This window comes from Hyaloscypha bicolor, assembly GCF_002865645.1.
Source record: "Hyaloscypha bicolor E unplaced genomic scaffold K444scaffold_172, whole genome shotgun sequence".
Lineage (NCBI taxonomy): Eukaryota > Fungi > Ascomycota > Leotiomycetes > Helotiales > Hyaloscyphaceae > Hyaloscypha > Hyaloscypha bicolor.
Window position 1 is genome coordinate 172,404 of NW_020194674.1, and position 16,333 is coordinate 188,736.

Here is a 16,333-nt window from a genome sequence, read left to right on the forward strand (position 1 = left end):
GAATTATATCCATATGTTCGATTCCACCTCTTCATAGATTGAATGTTTGGTCCGAAGCTCTGAACTTTACAGCCGGGAGGCGTCGTTGTCTCCCGTAACCTCCACCAACGGAAAGTTTTGCATCCGCCCCAAGACAAGCCTCCAATCCCTAGCACTACTCCTTGGTAGTAGAGCACATGAGGTTCGGATTACAGTCATGGCCTCAACTTCGTGTAATATCTATTCGATAACATGTTGTGCTCGTCCAGCCGTCGTGCGCTTTCAATCATCATCATCCAGTATCTCTACCTCTGCCACCTCAACACCATACCCATTCTGGGACTCGAGTGAACCACTTTCACGATGAACGGAATATCCGAAAGACTCTGTCTCTTTTACTGCAGCCCCCAATTCGTGATCATCTATGCGGCTCGGAGAAGGACGTTCGGAGCATTTGACACGTCGGTTATCAGGATGAGTTTTGAAAGACTTGGGCGGTGGCTTTTCTCTTTCTCGTATTTCTTCTGCGTTCATAACATCGAGTAATCTGTCGTACATGTTGGTGTGGCCAACGAGTCTGCGAAGATCTCGGCTTTTAACTGAGGCTTCGTGGAGGAGTTTGCAACGGGTGAGTTCGGCGATGGAGTACGCTTGAAGTTGTGCCATTGTTGCAAGGAAACGAGAGATTAACAAACTGTGGGCGCGATTGAAAGCTGGATTGGGATGTTATATCTGTCTGCTTGCTTCCCTGCAAAGGGGAAGTGAAATATACATATGAACCCTCGAAAAGGAAGCATTTACCCTTCTGATTCGTCATAGTCGTTTCGAAGAAAATAACTCACCTGTGTGGGCTTCGCAAACAAAAAGATTAGCCATATCTGGTGTATGGAGTCAGGAAAAAGGGCTCGAGACACGCGTTAAATTTTCACAAACAAGTATTGTGCTGCGCAATTGGTCGATGTTTAAACTCTTTTCGGACCAACTTGCGCAAAATCTGCAACACTACTGCAAGAAGACATGAAAATCATTCCAGAAGGATTATTCCATCATTCGATTTGCCGTTCTTCACGTTCCAGAAGCCAAGCGACCCTGAAAACGCTAGGGTATTAAATGCCGAGAGGTCTCCGACCAAGCCCGTCCCGAAGTATCCGGCGCTGACTACAAGACGCCACGTTCGACGATGTCACTGCACACGAAGCCACCTCGTCACTGTTGAAAATCGTTGGAATCAGAACGCAGCCTTATCAAGAGCTTCAAATTATTTTTGGAATCATTCTAAACCTCTCGTTTCATCGAAACATCATCCCTTGGCAACTCACTCACGCAGCAAACGTTCGGGTTTCTCGATCATAGCTCTGCTCCTTTCAGTAAGACAAAGATGGATAATTCCCCTTGCTAAATCAGTGTCTTACAGTATCTTACGATGCAAGTAAATACTTTCTGCCTCCGGACATGTCGTTGACCCAAAGTTGTACTGTGAAAATTTGACTTGTGACTTTATACCACGTGATCCATTCGGTGGCCCCCAAATTTTTCAATTCTTTTTTCCCATAGTTCACATTTATCTGTACCTCCTCTCACACCCAGAGCTCCAGTTGCACATTGGGTGCTTATCAGCAAGCTCAGTTTTGGGCAATGCTGAGTAGGCCCACTCGCTATATCACAGCCTTCTAAAGCAGGAGCTTATCAATACTTATATCCGTAACCTCAAATCACGTTTCTTCAAGAATAAACAAGGTAACATAAGGGTCCAAGCTTTCAGTTCAAAGACGCGTAGTCGCTACCCCTTAATTCAATAAGGGGCCATTCGCTACCCCTGAATTTTATGTAAGCTCGGCAATGAACGCCTTTTGGCCCCTGTCACTTTGTTCATCCCCACAGAATCTAAAAATCACCCGTTTGCACCTACCCGTCGGCCAAATATAAACAGGCAAGTGTAACCGGATTTGAACCATCTGCTTAGTGACTCACTTCATCAACATCAATCTCACTTCAAGACATAAGCTTTTCTTCACAAAAAACACCTCAAGTTTCTAGTGACTCAGTCAATCACCTTCACAGCTCGAGACGAGGAACACCGAGCTAAAATGGCCTCAGCATACTCCCCAGCTCAAATCGAGCAGTACGAAGAGCACGTCTCTCTCCCCCTTCGCTTCAAAAACGCATCCAACCCCCCTCTCGGCACTGCCTATCTCACAGCCCTGCACATCCACCAAATCAGCAGCGTACCCTACGAGAACCTCCTCCTACACTACTCAACCCACCACACCGTCTCCCTACATCCACAAACCCTCTTCCAGAAAATCGTGACTGATAAGCGAGGACGAGGAGGGTATTGCATGGAAAACAGCATCTTTTTTAATCACGTGCTCCGGGCTTTGGGTTTTACGGTTTATACAGCTGGTGTGAGGATCAGGCCGCGAGTTGGAGGTGTTCCGGGTGGGGATTATATTGGGTGGTGAGTCGCTTCTTCCGATTCTCAAAAATGAAAATCAAACAAGAAGTTGAGAAGTATAAAGGGTCCACATAGTAAACATCGTCACCCTCCCCTCAGGCGAAAAATGGATGCTAGATGTCGGTTTCGGGGGCGACGGGGCCACAAAACCACTTCCCCTCATCTCCGAACACGTAACCCAAAACCTAGGAACGCAAGAAATCCGTCTCTTACATAGCGCGATCCCTCAACAGGTGGACTAGAGTCAGAAACTCTGGATCTATCAGTACCGCAATGAGAAAGACAAGGAGTGGAACTCCTTCTATGCATTCCCTGAAGCCGAGTTTTTGCCTGCAGATTTTGAAGTCATGAGCTTTTTTACGAGTCAAAGTACGGGGGAGACGAATTTTCAGACCAGGACTGTGTTGATTGTTAGATTTTTGTTGGGGAGGGTTGGGGATGGGAAGGAAGAAGGAATTGTAGGGAAGGTCATGCTTGTCAATGGGGAGGTGAAGAGAAATGATGGGGGGAAGACGAGAGTGGTTATGACGTGCAAGAATGAGGAGGAGAGGGTGAATGCTCTTAGGAAGCACTTTGAAATCGAATTGACGGAGGAGGAGATTAATGGAATTAAGGGGAGAAATGTGGAATTGTTGGGAGAAAATTAGAGACCCCAGTGAAGAGTGCTAGAAGATTTAGACTTGCTTTTTCGATAGACTAGACTGCCTTGCAATATAATTAATATTTCACCAGATGTTGATTACTCAAGTTCTATCACTTGTAAATGTTCTATAATCTATAGAAGTCCAATTTCGTTCCTTTCGGTTGTGCCCGAGCATTTTAGATCCGTGACATTCTGAAGTGCGTAAAATTGTGTGAACTTTTACTCTTGGAGACCTAGTCCCCTAGAAACCTTGATCGATTACCCCGCTTCAAGGTTTTTGAACTCTTTCTTGTCGATGAAATGCGTGAATCCAGGGGTAGTCGCTGAATATCCAGGTTGTGGCACTGCACCGGAAAGTCCCATGTGGCCGCCTATTTGAAGGACCAACTGGATCCGAACCAATTCTCATGACGAAGGTGACCTTCAGATATGGCTATTGAAATATGCAAGGAACAAGTTCCCATGGTCTGGGCTAGGCGTAACATGCTTAGGTAGCAGTTTCATTCCTTATCATCAACCTTTGAATTTCGTGCTTGTTGGGCGGCTGATCAATAAAGTCCCTGACTTGGTTTCCAGTCATCATGACATTGACCTCCCGAAGGAAAATGGTGTCAATTTCCGGGTTGAAATGAGTTGGACGGCTTTCGCTCGTTGTCCCGAAAGATAACTTATAGACCTGCTGTCAATTAGGCAATGCAGTGTGCTAAGGGGATTATAGAGTAAAATGCCTTCAAAGCAGAGGCTCGAGAGTCATGGCATACATGGAGAATGGAAGGAATCTTGGCGACAAGAACATGTTTTGACAAATGGCGTGCCCTACATTTTTCTTCAAAACGGGCTTCGACGATTCGAGGCTGCAAAGAAGTGGTGAACTCCCAGATCGTATCCCGAAACTCCTGTGGAAGTTCAGGGAAATAATGAGACGTCTGTTGGGACAACTGAAAGGTTGATGTGGGTCCGGTGTATAGAGTTGCGAATCTCGAATAACTTTGGCGCGGACCGCGGGGGAACTGAATCACTTTTGCTCGGAGCTCGCTGTTTGTGTCGATGACTCAGATCCAAAAGAAATGAAGAATAAAATTGTTGAAATTAAAGGAAGTCAGCCATGGATCGAGCTCCCTTAGTGCGCCCGCAACCCGTAGGTTACCCTTCCAGTCCAGTCCAGTCCACTCCCAAACAAGCCACAAAAGGTAGATCACGTATCTAACCCTTTCACCACAGCTCAGCAAATGATGTCCTAGTCTTTTCGATCCATCTGCGCCGTCCTGCTTCTCGTGTTGTGAGTTTTGCCATACCAAATACTTTCCTCCGAAATCCTATCATAAATAGCACCCTTAAAATCGTACTTCAGACTCTTGCCATCTCGCCCTCCTCCGGCCTTTTCCAGCTGATTCCCAAGAACACAGCCTCTCTTGACACAGTTCCAAGAAATCTCTGCCCATTACAAGTCCACATCGCCCCATGGCAAATAAGCTCAATCGCACTGAGGAAATGCGTCCGTCCAACCTTCGCATTGAATCCGTCCCATTTGATTCGAAAGTACAATGGGAACTTGCTTATCTGTTCGTAGTCCATAGCATCCCACTTCCGAGGTTCGGTGCTCTTGAGGTTCGGAAAGTCGACGATTTGGAATTTGTCTATGAGGGGATTGGGGCTGAGCATGATCCGTTGGATCTGGTCTTTGTCTGGCGAACCTCGTAGCAATGCGAGAGATTGGTGGAAGCCGACGTCAAAGGTGTACTCTCGGAGGAAAAGACTGTCGATTTCGGGATGGAAGTACATGGGGTGTGTATCGTTTTTTCTGCTAAAGAGTAATTTGATTACCTGATGCATTGTGTTAGTAGACATCTCTCCAAACTATACAATACCTAGATAGTTGTAAAAGGCAGCGCAGTACTGACGGGAGACCTACCTTGAAGGCGAAATTTCGTGCACTGCGGCACGTATGTAGGAGCGGTGGAATATCAGAGACGAAATCGTGTTTATTCGAACGTTTGTCTTGCGCAAAGCGGGCTTCGACAACTCGAGGTTCTAGCGCATCGGGTTCAATAGAGAATTCCCAGATCATATTCTATAATTTCTGAGGTAATTTCAAGAAACGCGGAACAGCCTGAGCCACCTTGGCTTTTTGGTAATTGTGGTATGTGAGTTTGCAGCTATTTCGGGTGTTTTGTTCGAGTTGCGAATTGAAGAGTTCGTTAAGAAGAAAAAAAAGAAACCAAAGCAGCTTCCAATATGAACTAAACCAGTTTAGAGTGGCGGTGACCCCTTAGCTTCAGTTTCCCGATGTAGCCTATAAGGACTCGGTCTCAAGAAAAATTAATCATGTGATTAAACAGTTCAACTTCTCAACTGAACTGCTTAAAGGAGCGAGTTGTTGAATTCCCGGCTTATCTATCGGAGCTCAGGGTGTGATGTGGAGCGGTGGCATATGATGGAATTCAAACAGAAGAACTAGCTCACTCGAAACCTGATCAAACCTTAGAAGCCCCTCAGCGACTTATACCGCCATCAGCAGCACGTGAGAGCTTTCGTGGCGTCAGAATCTCCCTTAGTGGATCAATTGCGCCACAATGCGGAAACTTCCCACATCGTCGACAGCATTCCATGTTGCATGTCTTATACCCAGATCATCAACTACATTCAGTATTGGTTGCAGTACCTCACCGACTCGATCAATCACTCCTTACGACCCAGTCGTTTATTGGGAGAATAATAAAGCTGCTACGAATATCGAGCTTTGTAAGGCGAGGCTGTGAGGCTCTGAGCCTAAGACGAGATGGCAGCCTTTGGCTTCTCTATTGACGACTTCGTGATCTGTCTCACCCTCGTCAAGGACCTCGCCGAAGCCGTAAAAGACTCCACCGGGTCAGTCTCCGAGCTCAAGTCTCTCCTGCAGACCTTGCAAGCCCTAAATGAAGCGGTCACCAACTCCCAGATCGTGCATCTCCAAATGGGAAGCTCTCATCGTTGACCCCACATTCAGAAAGAGCAGCCTTGCAATGATCAACGGAATGGAGTTCGCTCGCCAACAAAGCAAGAAGCTGCTCGAAGAATTCATTGAGTCCTTGCAACCCTATACGGATGCTTTTATCAAAAGCGACGGAAAGCTTGTCCTTCGCAACTGGAGAAAAATCAAGTAGCAATTTCAGAAAGACGAGACGGGGAAGCTGAAGCGAGATCTAAACAGGCATCTCAAAACACTGCGTATCTATACCGATGCGCTGTTTCAATATACGGCGGGCTGGCAATTTCGGGGTATCCTCTCCAATGTCATTGAGCTGCGGAAAGAGGTTGCTCATATCTCTAGCTCCATCCAGGCCGTGAGCGTAGCGAATGATACAGCTCCTCGAATGCGTAGTATAGAGGATAAATACCAAGATCAGAGTATTGCTCTGTCTCAACAGCGTAACGAAGCAGGTGTAGAGGGCCAAAAGTACATATTAGAGCGCTGCGAGCTTGATATTCAGGAGTTACCACCGCTACACAGAGCCGCGGCGCGAGGTTCCCTCCCTGGGATTGCTAGTCTCATATACAATGGCCAAGACGTCGACGAACCGCTAGTAATGAACAGATGGCTTCCCAACGAACTCTGGGGCGAGTTCAACTTCACGGGGTGCTCGCCGTTGCATCTAACAGCACGGTTCGGCCACATTGAGGCCATTAATTTGCTACTGAATTGCGGAGCGAATGTGGCCTCTGAGGCTAATGATCGAGCCCAGGCTTTGCAGTACGCGATATACGGCGACAGTACAAGAGCAGCTTTCGAACAACCATTGCGTAGCATTTCAGGGATTACTGTCACATCTGGACAGCGACTTTGCCGTTGGTATGGCCCAAACTCCTCGTGAAACTCCTTTAATTGGGTTTAACTTGTGAGTACGAGAAACTTCAAAGATCCTCCTTTCCCATTCTCTCAGTCTCCGGCACCCAGATAGTGTCAGGGTAACTCTCATCCAGCACTAAAACCGGCTCATATCCATCCACAGCCTTCACGTGCCTTCCGTACCTTTCCGTTCCTCCATCTACCGCTGGCCCAGTAAATGAAAACCACTGCTCCGTTGCCCCGATTGAACCTTTAGCAGGATCTATTGCGCCCGCGAATTCATAGTAGGTGTCGTTCCAGAAGTATATACAGCTGCCGTTTTGCCGGGTGTCTAGTGTCGCTGACGTGTGGTGAACTGAAGGGGAGGTGAGGTAGGGGAGGATGGGGATGGATGTTGAGATTTTGCTGCGATCTAGCTCTGCGTATATGGAAGAGTTGGTAGCGATTGGATCGACTGCAGGCATGTTCGCGATGAAGAAAGAAATTGGGTAAGAGAAGGTGTTTGTTATTGGTGCGGCCAACTGCGAGGTTGGAGAGAAGGTGGAGGTACCCGATGTGTGCTGGAAGAGGGTGTCGTTGTTGGCCCCGGTGTAGTTTTGGGTGTTAGTGTAGGCGAGAGATTGAACCCATGTTACCATGCGCATGCCAGAGGAAGTTCTGATCGTGCTGGTGTGGGAGAGGGTGCGGTAGGCGGTGAGCTCCAGATAGAGGCTTGTGTTAGTCTCAGCGGAGGTGGTAATCTGAGGGGTCAGGTGGAAGGTGGGAGGGGGTGTGGAGGACTCGATGAACTGGGTAAATCAGTCAATTAATAGTTCCTAGGACGGAGTCACAGAACTTACCCAACCCCTCGTCTGCTCTGACTTGTTGTCCAGCCAGACGAAAATCGATGCTGTCACATACCAATTCTCCGCCACATTCCCGAATGTTGTCTTTGAGTCGTAGCCGACAACCTTCAGCTCAAATGTATGCGGATCTCCGTCACACAAGAGTAGCAAGAAAGGAGTAACATCAATCTCAAAACTGGGAACATCATAAGTATCGATCCCAACAATTGGCACCCAGAGTCCTGGACTGATGCCTCCCGTGAAAATGATTGGGAATGGCCAGCTCACACCAGCAAGTTGCCCATCGATGAGAAGTTGAACTTCTCTGAAAGAACTGTATGGACGGATCGCATTGCTGAACGTATTGACATACTCCGTAGGGACGTGTTTGTACCAGAATTCCTCGGCACCGTTTCCAGACGCGAGGATGCTGACTACAGCTCTCTCCATATTTTTAGGAAATATATAAGTCGCAGTTGCATCCTGAACCGGGAGTGAGAGCACGGAGGATTGATTCTTGCTGGAGGACTGAGATGAGATGGGGTAGATCTTATCCGCTGGAGTTATGGCGGCGTGATCATTGTAGTAAAGGGCAGTGATTGTGACATTGTAGGCCCCCGTGAAGACGGAATCGTCAAGATTATCAAGTTCCATGATGACCTTTTGCTCGGACCGAAGAAGAGTGTTCCAGATAGTCATGTCTTTTTGAAAGTTCCAGAAGATGCCGGTTCTGACTGGCATCGCCGTCGTGGTTCGCCATATCTCGATGTCACCGAAGAATAGGAGGCCAAGTCGGTCATAGTTGATGCCGGTTGAGGTGACTGAGAGATTGAAGATAGTCGTGGTGAACTCACAGTTCTTTGGGGGTGAGTATGTTCCTGCTCTTCATCAGCGGTCTGTTGTGTTGACGGAAGTATAGGAGATGCCCACCAACGAATGGAGTACCATAACTCGCAGCAAAGTTATGCTGAACTATGACCCGTTGACAGCTGGTACCTTCATAACTCTTCCTGATTGGTGCCTGAACCTGGAGGACATCTAGTTGCCGGGTCGCGCTGCCACTCGACTCCGTATGCTCAATGCCTACAGTCGGCGAGGCGACACCAAAGCCATAACTCAGTATAAACACAGCGAAACCAAACACACAAATCATGGCGACCAAATTCAGCAAGTGTTGCCATCGCAAACGAGAACGCGACGAGGTTAACATGGCGGTAATTTAACGCTCGAATCGCCAGCGATCCGGATGTTTCGCATCGTGTGTAACGTTGCCCCTTGTTATCAGGTACGGTTCCTGATGCCGGTGATCTGAGAGCGGGGTACCGGGCGGTATCTTTGCCTAGGGTGGGATGGGGTGAAGGTTAGGAAGGTGCACTGCATGATGGAGTCGAGGGACGCGATCTGATCGGTGATGCAGATCCTTGTAATTTGGACAACGTGATTGTTCGAGATATGAACAGTCTTTACTGGAGGAATTCATTACGGCTTTAGAATAAATCCCATTCATGTGAACGTCCTAGGCGGCAATGTAGTGAAAGAACTAAATACCCTCGGATTTTGAATTTGTCACGTGACGAGCCCCGATATCCCAAGCCTGTAATTGCAAAAGCACGACTATTATAAATCCTAGATCTAGCAGGGACTTATAATGCCCTATTTCTAGTAGACTAGTCACAAAAAGGCTCACTGGTTTACTTTTGTATAGTAATAAATCGAACTTATATAAAAGTACTTTCTTTATTTTTAATTAACAAAGAATATTAAACTACACTTTCCTATTTATAGGTCGGACAGAAAAATGTTGTTTGATGTAAGGCGGAAGAAAAGCTCCGAAACTTAATTATCAAAGTACAACAGCTGGCTTACCAGCAACAGCTTGTAGTACGCCACGCTGTTATTAAGCAATACAATAGGCGTCGAGGCCAGTTTCTGTGAATCGGCTGATTTGTGTGCGAAGGAGCCTCGAGCATGAGTCTGGCAGGGCAATTTCCGTGGCTAGTGGTCCAATCATAGGTCGAGGGCCCTCGAACCAGGTCTCGGTCCTATTACTTTGCAGCAATAGCTCGTCCAGTCACCTCTTCTCTCCTCTTCTCGCTTCCTAGAACATGTATCAAAGGAATCTGGAAGCTGCTTAAAGACCATTGTGAAGTGTTACTATCTCCTTGTCAGAAAGTGCTTCGGTCTACACACACATCCGATGAACATTGTCACGTACGCGCTTTGGTCGTCTGATCTCACAGAAAGCTGGACTCGGTTCACCTAGAATATAGGCTATGCCTGGCCGAACTTGTGCAAAGTTCGTCCGGTGTCTAGGCCACAGGACACTGCTGTCAAGAACACGCCCTAGTCATTTGATATGAAGGAAGGCGGGTTTGTGCATTGAAGTAGGACGCCCACTTGCACTGTTGCATGGTACAAGCTTTGTGAACTGTGAACCAATGCTCGACAGATCCATAGGGAAAGTGGGCAGACACCTATCCAAAGCAGTCCGCCTTGCGTTTCTTTGAGTCTTGCGCATACAAGAAGCCAATAATTTGCTCTCGTATTTAACGGACGTTGCCAATTTGGCAGTCTTCAAAGTATACAATTCAAGGCTAGCGCAATGGCAAGGGTAGTCTTAAATGTATGGTTTTAATCTGACGCAATGTCGATGACAATGTCTTAGGAAGAAACGCCTTTAGTCTGACGCCATGACTAGAGCAGAGCCCCAGAGGATTGCACTGAAGGAAACCATGTCAATGTTATTGCGCCTTTGGCCTTTCAAATAATGGTGGCGCTTGAGGTGGAACACTGAGCCTCCGGCTTGGAGGGCCCTTGTGTAAAACCGCAATGGGATGATGGTCTTTAAAAATGCGTAAGTGACGAGCATTTCTCTAACAAAATTAACACCATGAATCAAAAAGCCCCAGCTTGATGTGTTTGGTCAGTCCAGGCTGGCGACGGGCTGATAGAGTGCCAGTAGTCGTTAATCTTAATAAAGTACACTAGATGTTAGCTCAGGTTGCCTTACAGTGAGAGCCATGTATTTGTTGTCAGGAGCGTCGTTGCTGTCAACTGTTTCGTCCGATTGCAAAGTCGGGTAAAGGTTGGCCCTTGAAACCCTTGAACAATAGCACGGCTAGACTACGACAAATTCGGCAAGGCATTGGCTTGCACAGAGATCTTCTACAGCACCAGCTCGCCCATTGAAATATCATCGCGTACAGCGCGGCAGCCGGTCAGGCCGAGGTCGTGGTCGTGGAGAAGATGAAATGTGCATAAATTGAAACTCTTATGTACTTCCATTTGCGGGCGTGTTACGGAAGTTTATGTAAGCAGGGAAGTGTACCTAGTTGTGGGCCTTCCCTCCAAAGAGAAAGAGAAGACCGTGAGGTCACTCCACCAAACAACTTGGAAGAAAACGGAAGTTGCAGCGTGTTCTTGAAACTCGTATTCAGAATAATAGGTTCTTTCAAAGCTCGAGGAAAGAGCCAAGCGAGTTGGGAACAATGTAGAGTCGAGAAATGAAGCCTAATATCGAGACGTTGTCAGATTAGATCAAGTTGTTCCTTCATCGACCACGCTGCTCGAGTAGGAACCATCACCCGAAGGAGGCTTCGAGCTCGAGCAGTTGCATAATGCATTAGGTGGTTTTGGGTAGGCTCTTGGTTATCATCATGTAACGCTTGACTGACTGACAATCGGGAGAAGAGGGCGCGCTGCAAGCCTCTGCTTCTCCACTCGAGAATAAATGAAAAGGAGGACTCCGGAAAGGGACTTTAATGTTACCGCCAGAAAGGAGAGAGGCTATATGGTGCAGATGTTGAAAGAGATACTATAGGAAGATGTGGTGAGGCTGCGATCGAAGGATTTGCGCCGGCGCGAGGCTGACATAGTAAAGGTGGCCAGGTAAGCTAACATCTTCGGCAGCTGGGAGGGCCTCATCGGGGAGCTGCAAACCATCAACTTGACGGCAGAAATGCTCTCCCAGCTACTACCATTCTCTCCCACCAACCTCATCACGACATCCAGCTCTTGCGACGCGCTCACTCGATTGTTGACGACGTCTCGCCCATCCCAGCCCAGGGATGAAGAGATTTATGCAGCTAGACCCATGCAGCCTAGCGCGGCGTAATCCCTGCGCGGGTTAACAAATACAAATATGGGCTGCTCTCCGCCGCTCCGCCCAAAGTTTTCTGGAAATCCTGCAAGCGAGCGAACCCACCAGAGGCCCGAAACCCACCACTCACAGCGCGACCCTCCAGCACCACACCCCGGCCCGACGATTAATCCGAAGACCCAATCAGCGCCTCACCGCTTCCGGGGAAGCTTGTCTGCTTTTGGCGGAAGCACCTGAGAGTGGGGTTGTTTGCATAAGGCACGACGAAGAGACTTCGAGGGTCTGTGAGATATTCCGCGAGATATTCCCTCTCTTTACCCTCCCATCTGGGCAGGGACGGAGACGCGGGCCATTATCGAGTATTGGTGCTCGGAAATCCAGGCCAAGAAAGTCAGGTTAAAGTGTAGTTAAAGCAGGGCCTCATCACGTCTGCATTAGCCTTGCATAACGCCCACCGCCTTCGAAAAAAGGCTCCATCCATTCACTGCCAGCCCGCGCCGGACCTTGAAGAAAATCATGGACGGTACATATGCGCCTCAATCCCCCGACCTGTCCTCCTTCCTCTCCTCTCCACCAAAAGCACAACAACCTTACAACCCGACCTCAACGTCATATGCGCCGCGCTCGCCGGTGATCCCCTCCTTCACCAACGCGTCGTCCGCACACCACAGCCTGCACTCTTACAACGCAAACAACAACGCCGCATTCGGAGCAGCCCCGACATCCAGCGACTTCGCAGAATACGGTACAAACACCTACATGCCGCCCATCCCCGCCCTACCACCCTCGCATTCCTTCCAGAACACCCTCCAACCCCCAAACACGAACGCAAACGCGTATTTCTCTCCTCAACGCCCCGCAAGGAAAGCGAAGAACGAAGCTTTCTCATACTCCGAGCTCGACGCCGACGCCGACGACGACGAGTACCTCCCCCTTCCAGACCAACAAATAAACTCACCAACGATGTCCTCCCGCGGCCCCCGAATCAAGGGCGAGTCATCCACCTCCTCATCCCTCACCTTCCCCTCCGCCCCCTCCCAACCGCCACAATATCAAAACCCAAACCCCACCAACATCGAAATAAAAACCAAATTCCCCGTAGCGCGCATAAAACGCATCATGCAAGCGGACGAAGAAGTAGGAAAGGTGGCGCAGGTAACACCCGTCGCCGTCTCAAAGGCGTTAGAGCTGTTTATGATCGCGTTAGTGAGCGGGGCGGCGGAGAAGGCGCGCGAGAAAGGAGGGAAGAAGGTCACAGCGCAGCATCTGAAGCAAGTGGTCGAGGGCAACCCGGATCAGTTTGATTTCCTAAATGATATTGTGGGGCGGGTGAATGAGGTGACTGAGGGCGCGGGGGGCGAGGGGCGGAAGAGGAAAGAGAAGGTTGCCAGTGATAGTAGTGAGGATGAGAAGAAGCCGAAGAAGGGGAGGGGTAGGAGGAAGAAGGGTGAGGAGTAGAGGGGATATGGTGGAGGGTGATATGGGGATGCGAGGGCGCATTCTTGTTGGAGATTTTTTCGGACTTGGACGGCGGTGGCTTGGCGGGGGAGGCTTGCTTTGAGGGGTTGGCTTGGCGTTGGCGGTGCATACATATAGCGAATGAATTCGATCCCCTTACTATTTTACCTTACCTTACCTTTCTCCCACCCCCTCTCCGCCCCCCTTTTTTTTGAACTTCCGCCCTTCTTCATTCTCGAGGAGTCTGCGAGGTGACTTTCACGCATGCTAATTTCGCAAGGGAACCACTAAGGTTATTCACATCTCCACCGTACAAGCATCCCCCCCCCCCCCCCCCCCCCCCCCCCCCCCCCCCCCCCCCCCCCGGGCCTATATCGCCATCCACCCACTGGTCATAATTCCCATTTCAAATATATTTGAGCCTTGCTTTTGGTAGCTATCATAGCATCTCACACTGTCACAACCCACTCCACTTCCCCATCCTACAAACACAATAAGCTGCACTTGATTATGACTGGCCGGTAGGCAGCACTCACTGCCCAATCGACTGCCGCTATCAAAAGCTAGATTACGTTGCTATCGAGACCGCGGTGCTAAGACATCCACCTTGTATTAGGAATCATCTTCGAATAGGGATGGAGAGTTAGGTAATACGGCTGAAAAGTCTCGATTTTTTTTATTCGATTTTTTTTAATCAAGGTTGAAGAGAGTATTGCCATATCTGCTGCTGATCGCAGTAAGGTCATCGGTGAGGCTCTCGAGCCCGTTCGAGCTTAAGCGGCGGTAGAGAGCTTGCTTGCCAGATTCATTTCTTTTCATTCACGATTTATCTAGCCAGTCATTACGCATCATCTAGCTCTCTACCTTTTTTTCTTCGGTCGGGTTCGCATCCCCTTTTACCCCTTTCTCCCCTCCCTTTACCTCTTTTGTCTCCTTGCTTTTCTTCTCCTTCTTCACAGGATTGGGATTTCCCTTCCAAACCAACTCCCTAGGCGTCATGTAGCCCTTCAACACCTCATCTGTAACCCCCTTCCGCCTCTCCTGAAACTCTTTCACGTACTCCTGCAGCATCGCAATGGCCATTTTCTTCAGCTCGCCGGTCATGAGTGTTCCTTTGCGGTAGGAGGTTTCGATTTCCAGGAGCTTGGCGTCGTCGTCTTCGAAGTAGGAGAGGTCTAGGAAGATAAGTTAGTGGGTTTGGTGAGGCAAGGAGTGGGAGATGAACATTGGAACGCGACGTCGACTTCTGGAATTCCGCCCAGCCGTTGGTGCTCTTCGAGTGTTTCTCGGCCGCCGCTGAAGGCGTGTTTGTTGATTTTGTTCTACAGCTTGTGTCAGCAGTGTGCTGTACAATGGGTGCTGTACAATGGGACCGGAGTAAGGGGGGGAAATACCTTGATTTGGTTCGGCGTGTCAGTCATGAAGATCGCGGAACTGGCGAACGTGTAAGTCATTATTCAATGAGAAGGGGGCGGGAAATTCTACTTAGGATCGCTGGCGCTCATTTTCCCACCGGCTCCTTGGAGCGCAGTCAGGAATTTCGAATGTATCAACGCTGGTTTCGGTGACGGGAACCGCATGCGATGTGAGTTATCCCGGACGAGTCGGAAATACGGATCTTGGTCAATGGCCATAGGGATCAAGACCGGTATTTTAGCAATGGCTTTCGAGCGGTCTGCTTTCGGGTCGTAGTTGGGCCAGAGTTGAGGGTATGAGGTTGCGAATGAAGCTGCACTATCCAGAAATCAGATAAAATCTGCAAATCCCAAGAAGGAATTACCATTGCACAGCAGGGAACATAATCCGGCCAATATTCGTGCTACCGTCAAAACCAAACGCTCCCCGTACTTGATTGAACGGCAGAAGCTTCGAAAACTCCCAGACATTGTACAAGAAATGCCCGCTGACGAATTCCAAATCGCTGAATATGAATGTCTTCTTCATGTCGAATCCACAGGCGATAATATCCTTGGCGTTGTGCAGGCCAAACTTATGTGTATCCTCGAACGTCAATCCATCTCTAAACAGCGCCTTCTCGTCATCCGTAAGCATAATAACTATCCCAATCATTAGTCAAATGCTAGGTTCTCTCCTCCATTCATCTTAGGGACTATACCCAACGGCACATCAAACACATCCTGCAACCACTTCGTAAATGTAAACGGAATCGTATGCCCCAAATGCAGCGCATCACTTGATGGACCCCGCCCCGTATACAGAAAGAACGGCTCCCCCGCCTCGTACCGATCAAGAATCTTGTCGAAATCCCGGTGCGAGAAGAACAAGCCGCGTCGCAACCAACGATGCGGTTTCTTGCCCGTAAGACGCTCGAAGCGCTGCAGGAGTACTTCGTCAATTAGTTTCGTCGCCCATTTCCTATCCAGCATTAGCAATTAAATTGAATTGTGGGAGAGAGACGGGGAAAGGCTACTGCGAAATCGCAACGTAGTCGAATTGTAGTGTGTTGCCTTGCTCGTCTTGCCCTGCTTGCACGTCCCAGGGATTAATCTCCTGCTCCGTGGAGCTCTTCTTCTCGGCTTCCCTTACCGGGAGTTCTTCAGTGGGTGGAGGGGCAGCCATAGTTGTGAAGTCGGTGGCGGTCGTGTCTTGGTGGAGGGATGACTCTTTTGTACGGTTTTGAGCACTGTGGTTTGGGCGGCATTTCGGCCTGAAATGGAGGCGGTGAAAAATAAGCGAGACAACCCCTCCATGGAAGGAAAAATAGGGGGAGGGGCTTCAGAAGTGTCATCTTTTTTGAAGATACTCGCACTTCGCAGCTTTGCTAGTAGTTATCCAGAGCAAATTCCATCTCTGCAAGCTGCCGGGATTGGCATTTGTCTTTTTCCTCGGCAAAGTGAAGATTGAGATCTCGAAGGCTCGCCCTTCTTTCCAGGCTTTGCCAAAGCGAGCCATGGTCTTCATTGCGAGGTCGCTTTCATCAGTGGGTGGGCAATCTGCTTCGCCATCCCGTTTTTTTTTTTTTTTTTTGGCTCTCTTCTTCAACGTCGTTCCGATGATATAGATTACTGAGTTGATATGGGACCAGAGT

At 48.8% G+C, this 16,333-nt stretch overlaps 7 protein-coding genes across 7 annotated transcripts; 3 read left to right on the plus strand and 4 right to left on the minus strand.

Annotated features, from left to right (window-relative positions):
• Positions 1–261: 261 nt before the first annotated feature.
• On the minus strand, positions 262–645 carry K444DRAFT_636154 (uncharacterized protein; the record flags this gene model as incomplete). The annotated part of the gene is made up of 1 exon (XM_024883960.1): positions 262–645. One exon carries the CDS (start codon positions 643–645, stop codon positions 262–264), a length of 384 nt encoding a protein of 127 aa, XP_024729461.1.
• Positions 646–1,963: 1,318 nt separating this feature from the next.
• K444DRAFT_619931 (cysteine proteinase) lies at positions 1,964–3,163 on the plus strand. The gene is made up of 2 exons (XM_024881609.1): positions 1,964–2,437; positions 2,499–3,163. The coding sequence occupies exons 1-2, from the start codon at positions 2,067–2,069 to the stop codon at positions 2,674–2,676; spliced, it is 549 nt and encodes a 182-aa protein (XP_024729462.1). The 5' UTR covers positions 1,964–2,066; the 3' UTR covers positions 2,677–3,163.
• K444DRAFT_619932 (uncharacterized protein) lies at positions 2,398–3,166 on the plus strand. The gene has a single exon (XM_024881610.1). It carries the CDS (start codon positions 2,782–2,784, stop codon positions 3,079–3,081), a length of 300 nt encoding a protein of 99 aa, XP_024729463.1. The 5' UTR covers positions 2,398–2,781; the 3' UTR covers positions 3,082–3,166.
• Positions 3,167–4,317: 1,151 nt separating this feature from the next.
• On the minus strand, positions 4,318–5,145 carry K444DRAFT_668787 (uncharacterized protein; the record flags this gene model as incomplete). Its single annotated transcript, XM_024887451.1, has 2 exons — positions 4,318–4,901; positions 4,990–5,145. 2 exons carry the CDS (start codon positions 5,143–5,145, stop codon positions 4,425–4,427), a joined length of 633 nt encoding a protein of 210 aa, XP_024729464.1. The 3' UTR covers positions 4,318–4,424.
• Positions 5,146–6,763: 1,618 nt separating this feature from the next.
• On the minus strand, positions 6,764–9,085 carry K444DRAFT_572993 (uncharacterized protein). The gene is made up of 3 exons (XM_024877379.1): positions 8,658–9,085; positions 7,743–8,605; positions 6,764–7,691 (listed from the first exon to the last, which is right to left on the minus strand). Exons 1-3 carry the CDS (start codon positions 8,935–8,937, stop codon positions 6,969–6,971), a joined length of 1,866 nt encoding a protein of 621 aa, XP_024729465.1. The 5' UTR covers positions 8,938–9,085; the 3' UTR covers positions 6,764–6,968.
• Positions 9,086–11,904: 2,819 nt separating this feature from the next.
• Positions 11,905–13,409, plus strand: K444DRAFT_619935 (histone-fold-containing protein). The gene has a single exon (XM_024881611.1). The coding sequence runs from the start codon at positions 12,343–12,345 to the stop codon at positions 13,282–13,284; it is 942 nt and encodes a 313-aa protein (XP_024729466.1). The 5' UTR covers positions 11,905–12,342; the 3' UTR covers positions 13,285–13,409.
• A 545-nt stretch (positions 13,410–13,954) lies between these two features.
• K444DRAFT_619936 (putative tryptophanyl-tRNA synthetase, cytoplasmic) lies at positions 13,955–15,889 on the minus strand. Its single transcript, XM_024881612.1, has 7 exons — positions 15,716–15,889; positions 15,401–15,660; positions 15,065–15,341; positions 14,770–15,018; positions 14,679–14,718; positions 14,510–14,606; positions 13,955–14,459 (listed from the first exon to the last, which is right to left on the minus strand). The coding sequence occupies exons 1-7, from the start codon at positions 15,862–15,864 to the stop codon at positions 14,137–14,139; spliced, it is 1,395 nt and encodes a 464-aa protein (XP_024729467.1). The 5' UTR covers positions 15,865–15,889; the 3' UTR covers positions 13,955–14,136.
• Between the last annotated feature and the right edge of the window lie 444 nt (positions 15,890–16,333).

Excerpts from the sequence above, each read along its gene's own strand:
- K444DRAFT_619931 (XM_024881609.1), top strand. The coding sequence starts at position 2,067 with ATGGCCTCAGCATACTCCCCAGCTCAAATCGAGCAGTACGAAGAGCAC. Across the intron at positions 2,438-2,498 it reads GGTGGGGATTATATTGGGTG|GGTCCACATAGTAAACATCG; the intron begins GTGAGTCGCTTC and ends AGAAGTATAAAG.
- K444DRAFT_619932 (XM_024881610.1), top strand. The coding sequence starts at position 2,782 with ATGAGCTTTTTTACGAGTCAAAGTACGGGGGAGACGAATTTTCAGACC.
- K444DRAFT_572993 (XM_024877379.1), bottom strand. The coding sequence starts at position 8,937 with ATGTTAACCTCGTCGCGTTCTCGTTTGCGATGGCAACACTTGCTGAAT. Across the intron at positions 8,606-8,657 it reads TTATGGTACTCCATTCGTTG|GAACATACTCACCCCCAAAG; the intron begins GTGGGCATCTCC and ends GATGAAGAGCAG. Across the intron at positions 7,692-7,742 it reads CAGAGCAGACGAGGGGTTGG|TTCATCGAGTCCTCCACACC; the intron begins GTAAGTTCTGTG and ends TGATTTACCCAG.
- K444DRAFT_619935 (XM_024881611.1), top strand. The coding sequence starts at position 12,343 with ATGGACGGTACATATGCGCCTCAATCCCCCGACCTGTCCTCCTTCCTC.
- K444DRAFT_619936 (XM_024881612.1), bottom strand. The coding sequence starts at position 15,864 with ATGGCTGCCCCTCCACCCACTGAAGAACTCCCGGTAAGGGAAGCCGAG. Across the intron at positions 15,019-15,064 it reads ATGTTCCCTGCTGTGCAATG|TGCAGCTTCATTCGCAACCT; the intron begins GTAATTCCTTCT and ends ATTTCTGGATAG. Across the intron at positions 14,460-14,509 it reads AGTCGACGTCGCGTTCCAAT|ACCTCTCCTACTTCGAAGAC; the intron begins GTTCATCTCCCA and ends TTATCTTCCTAG.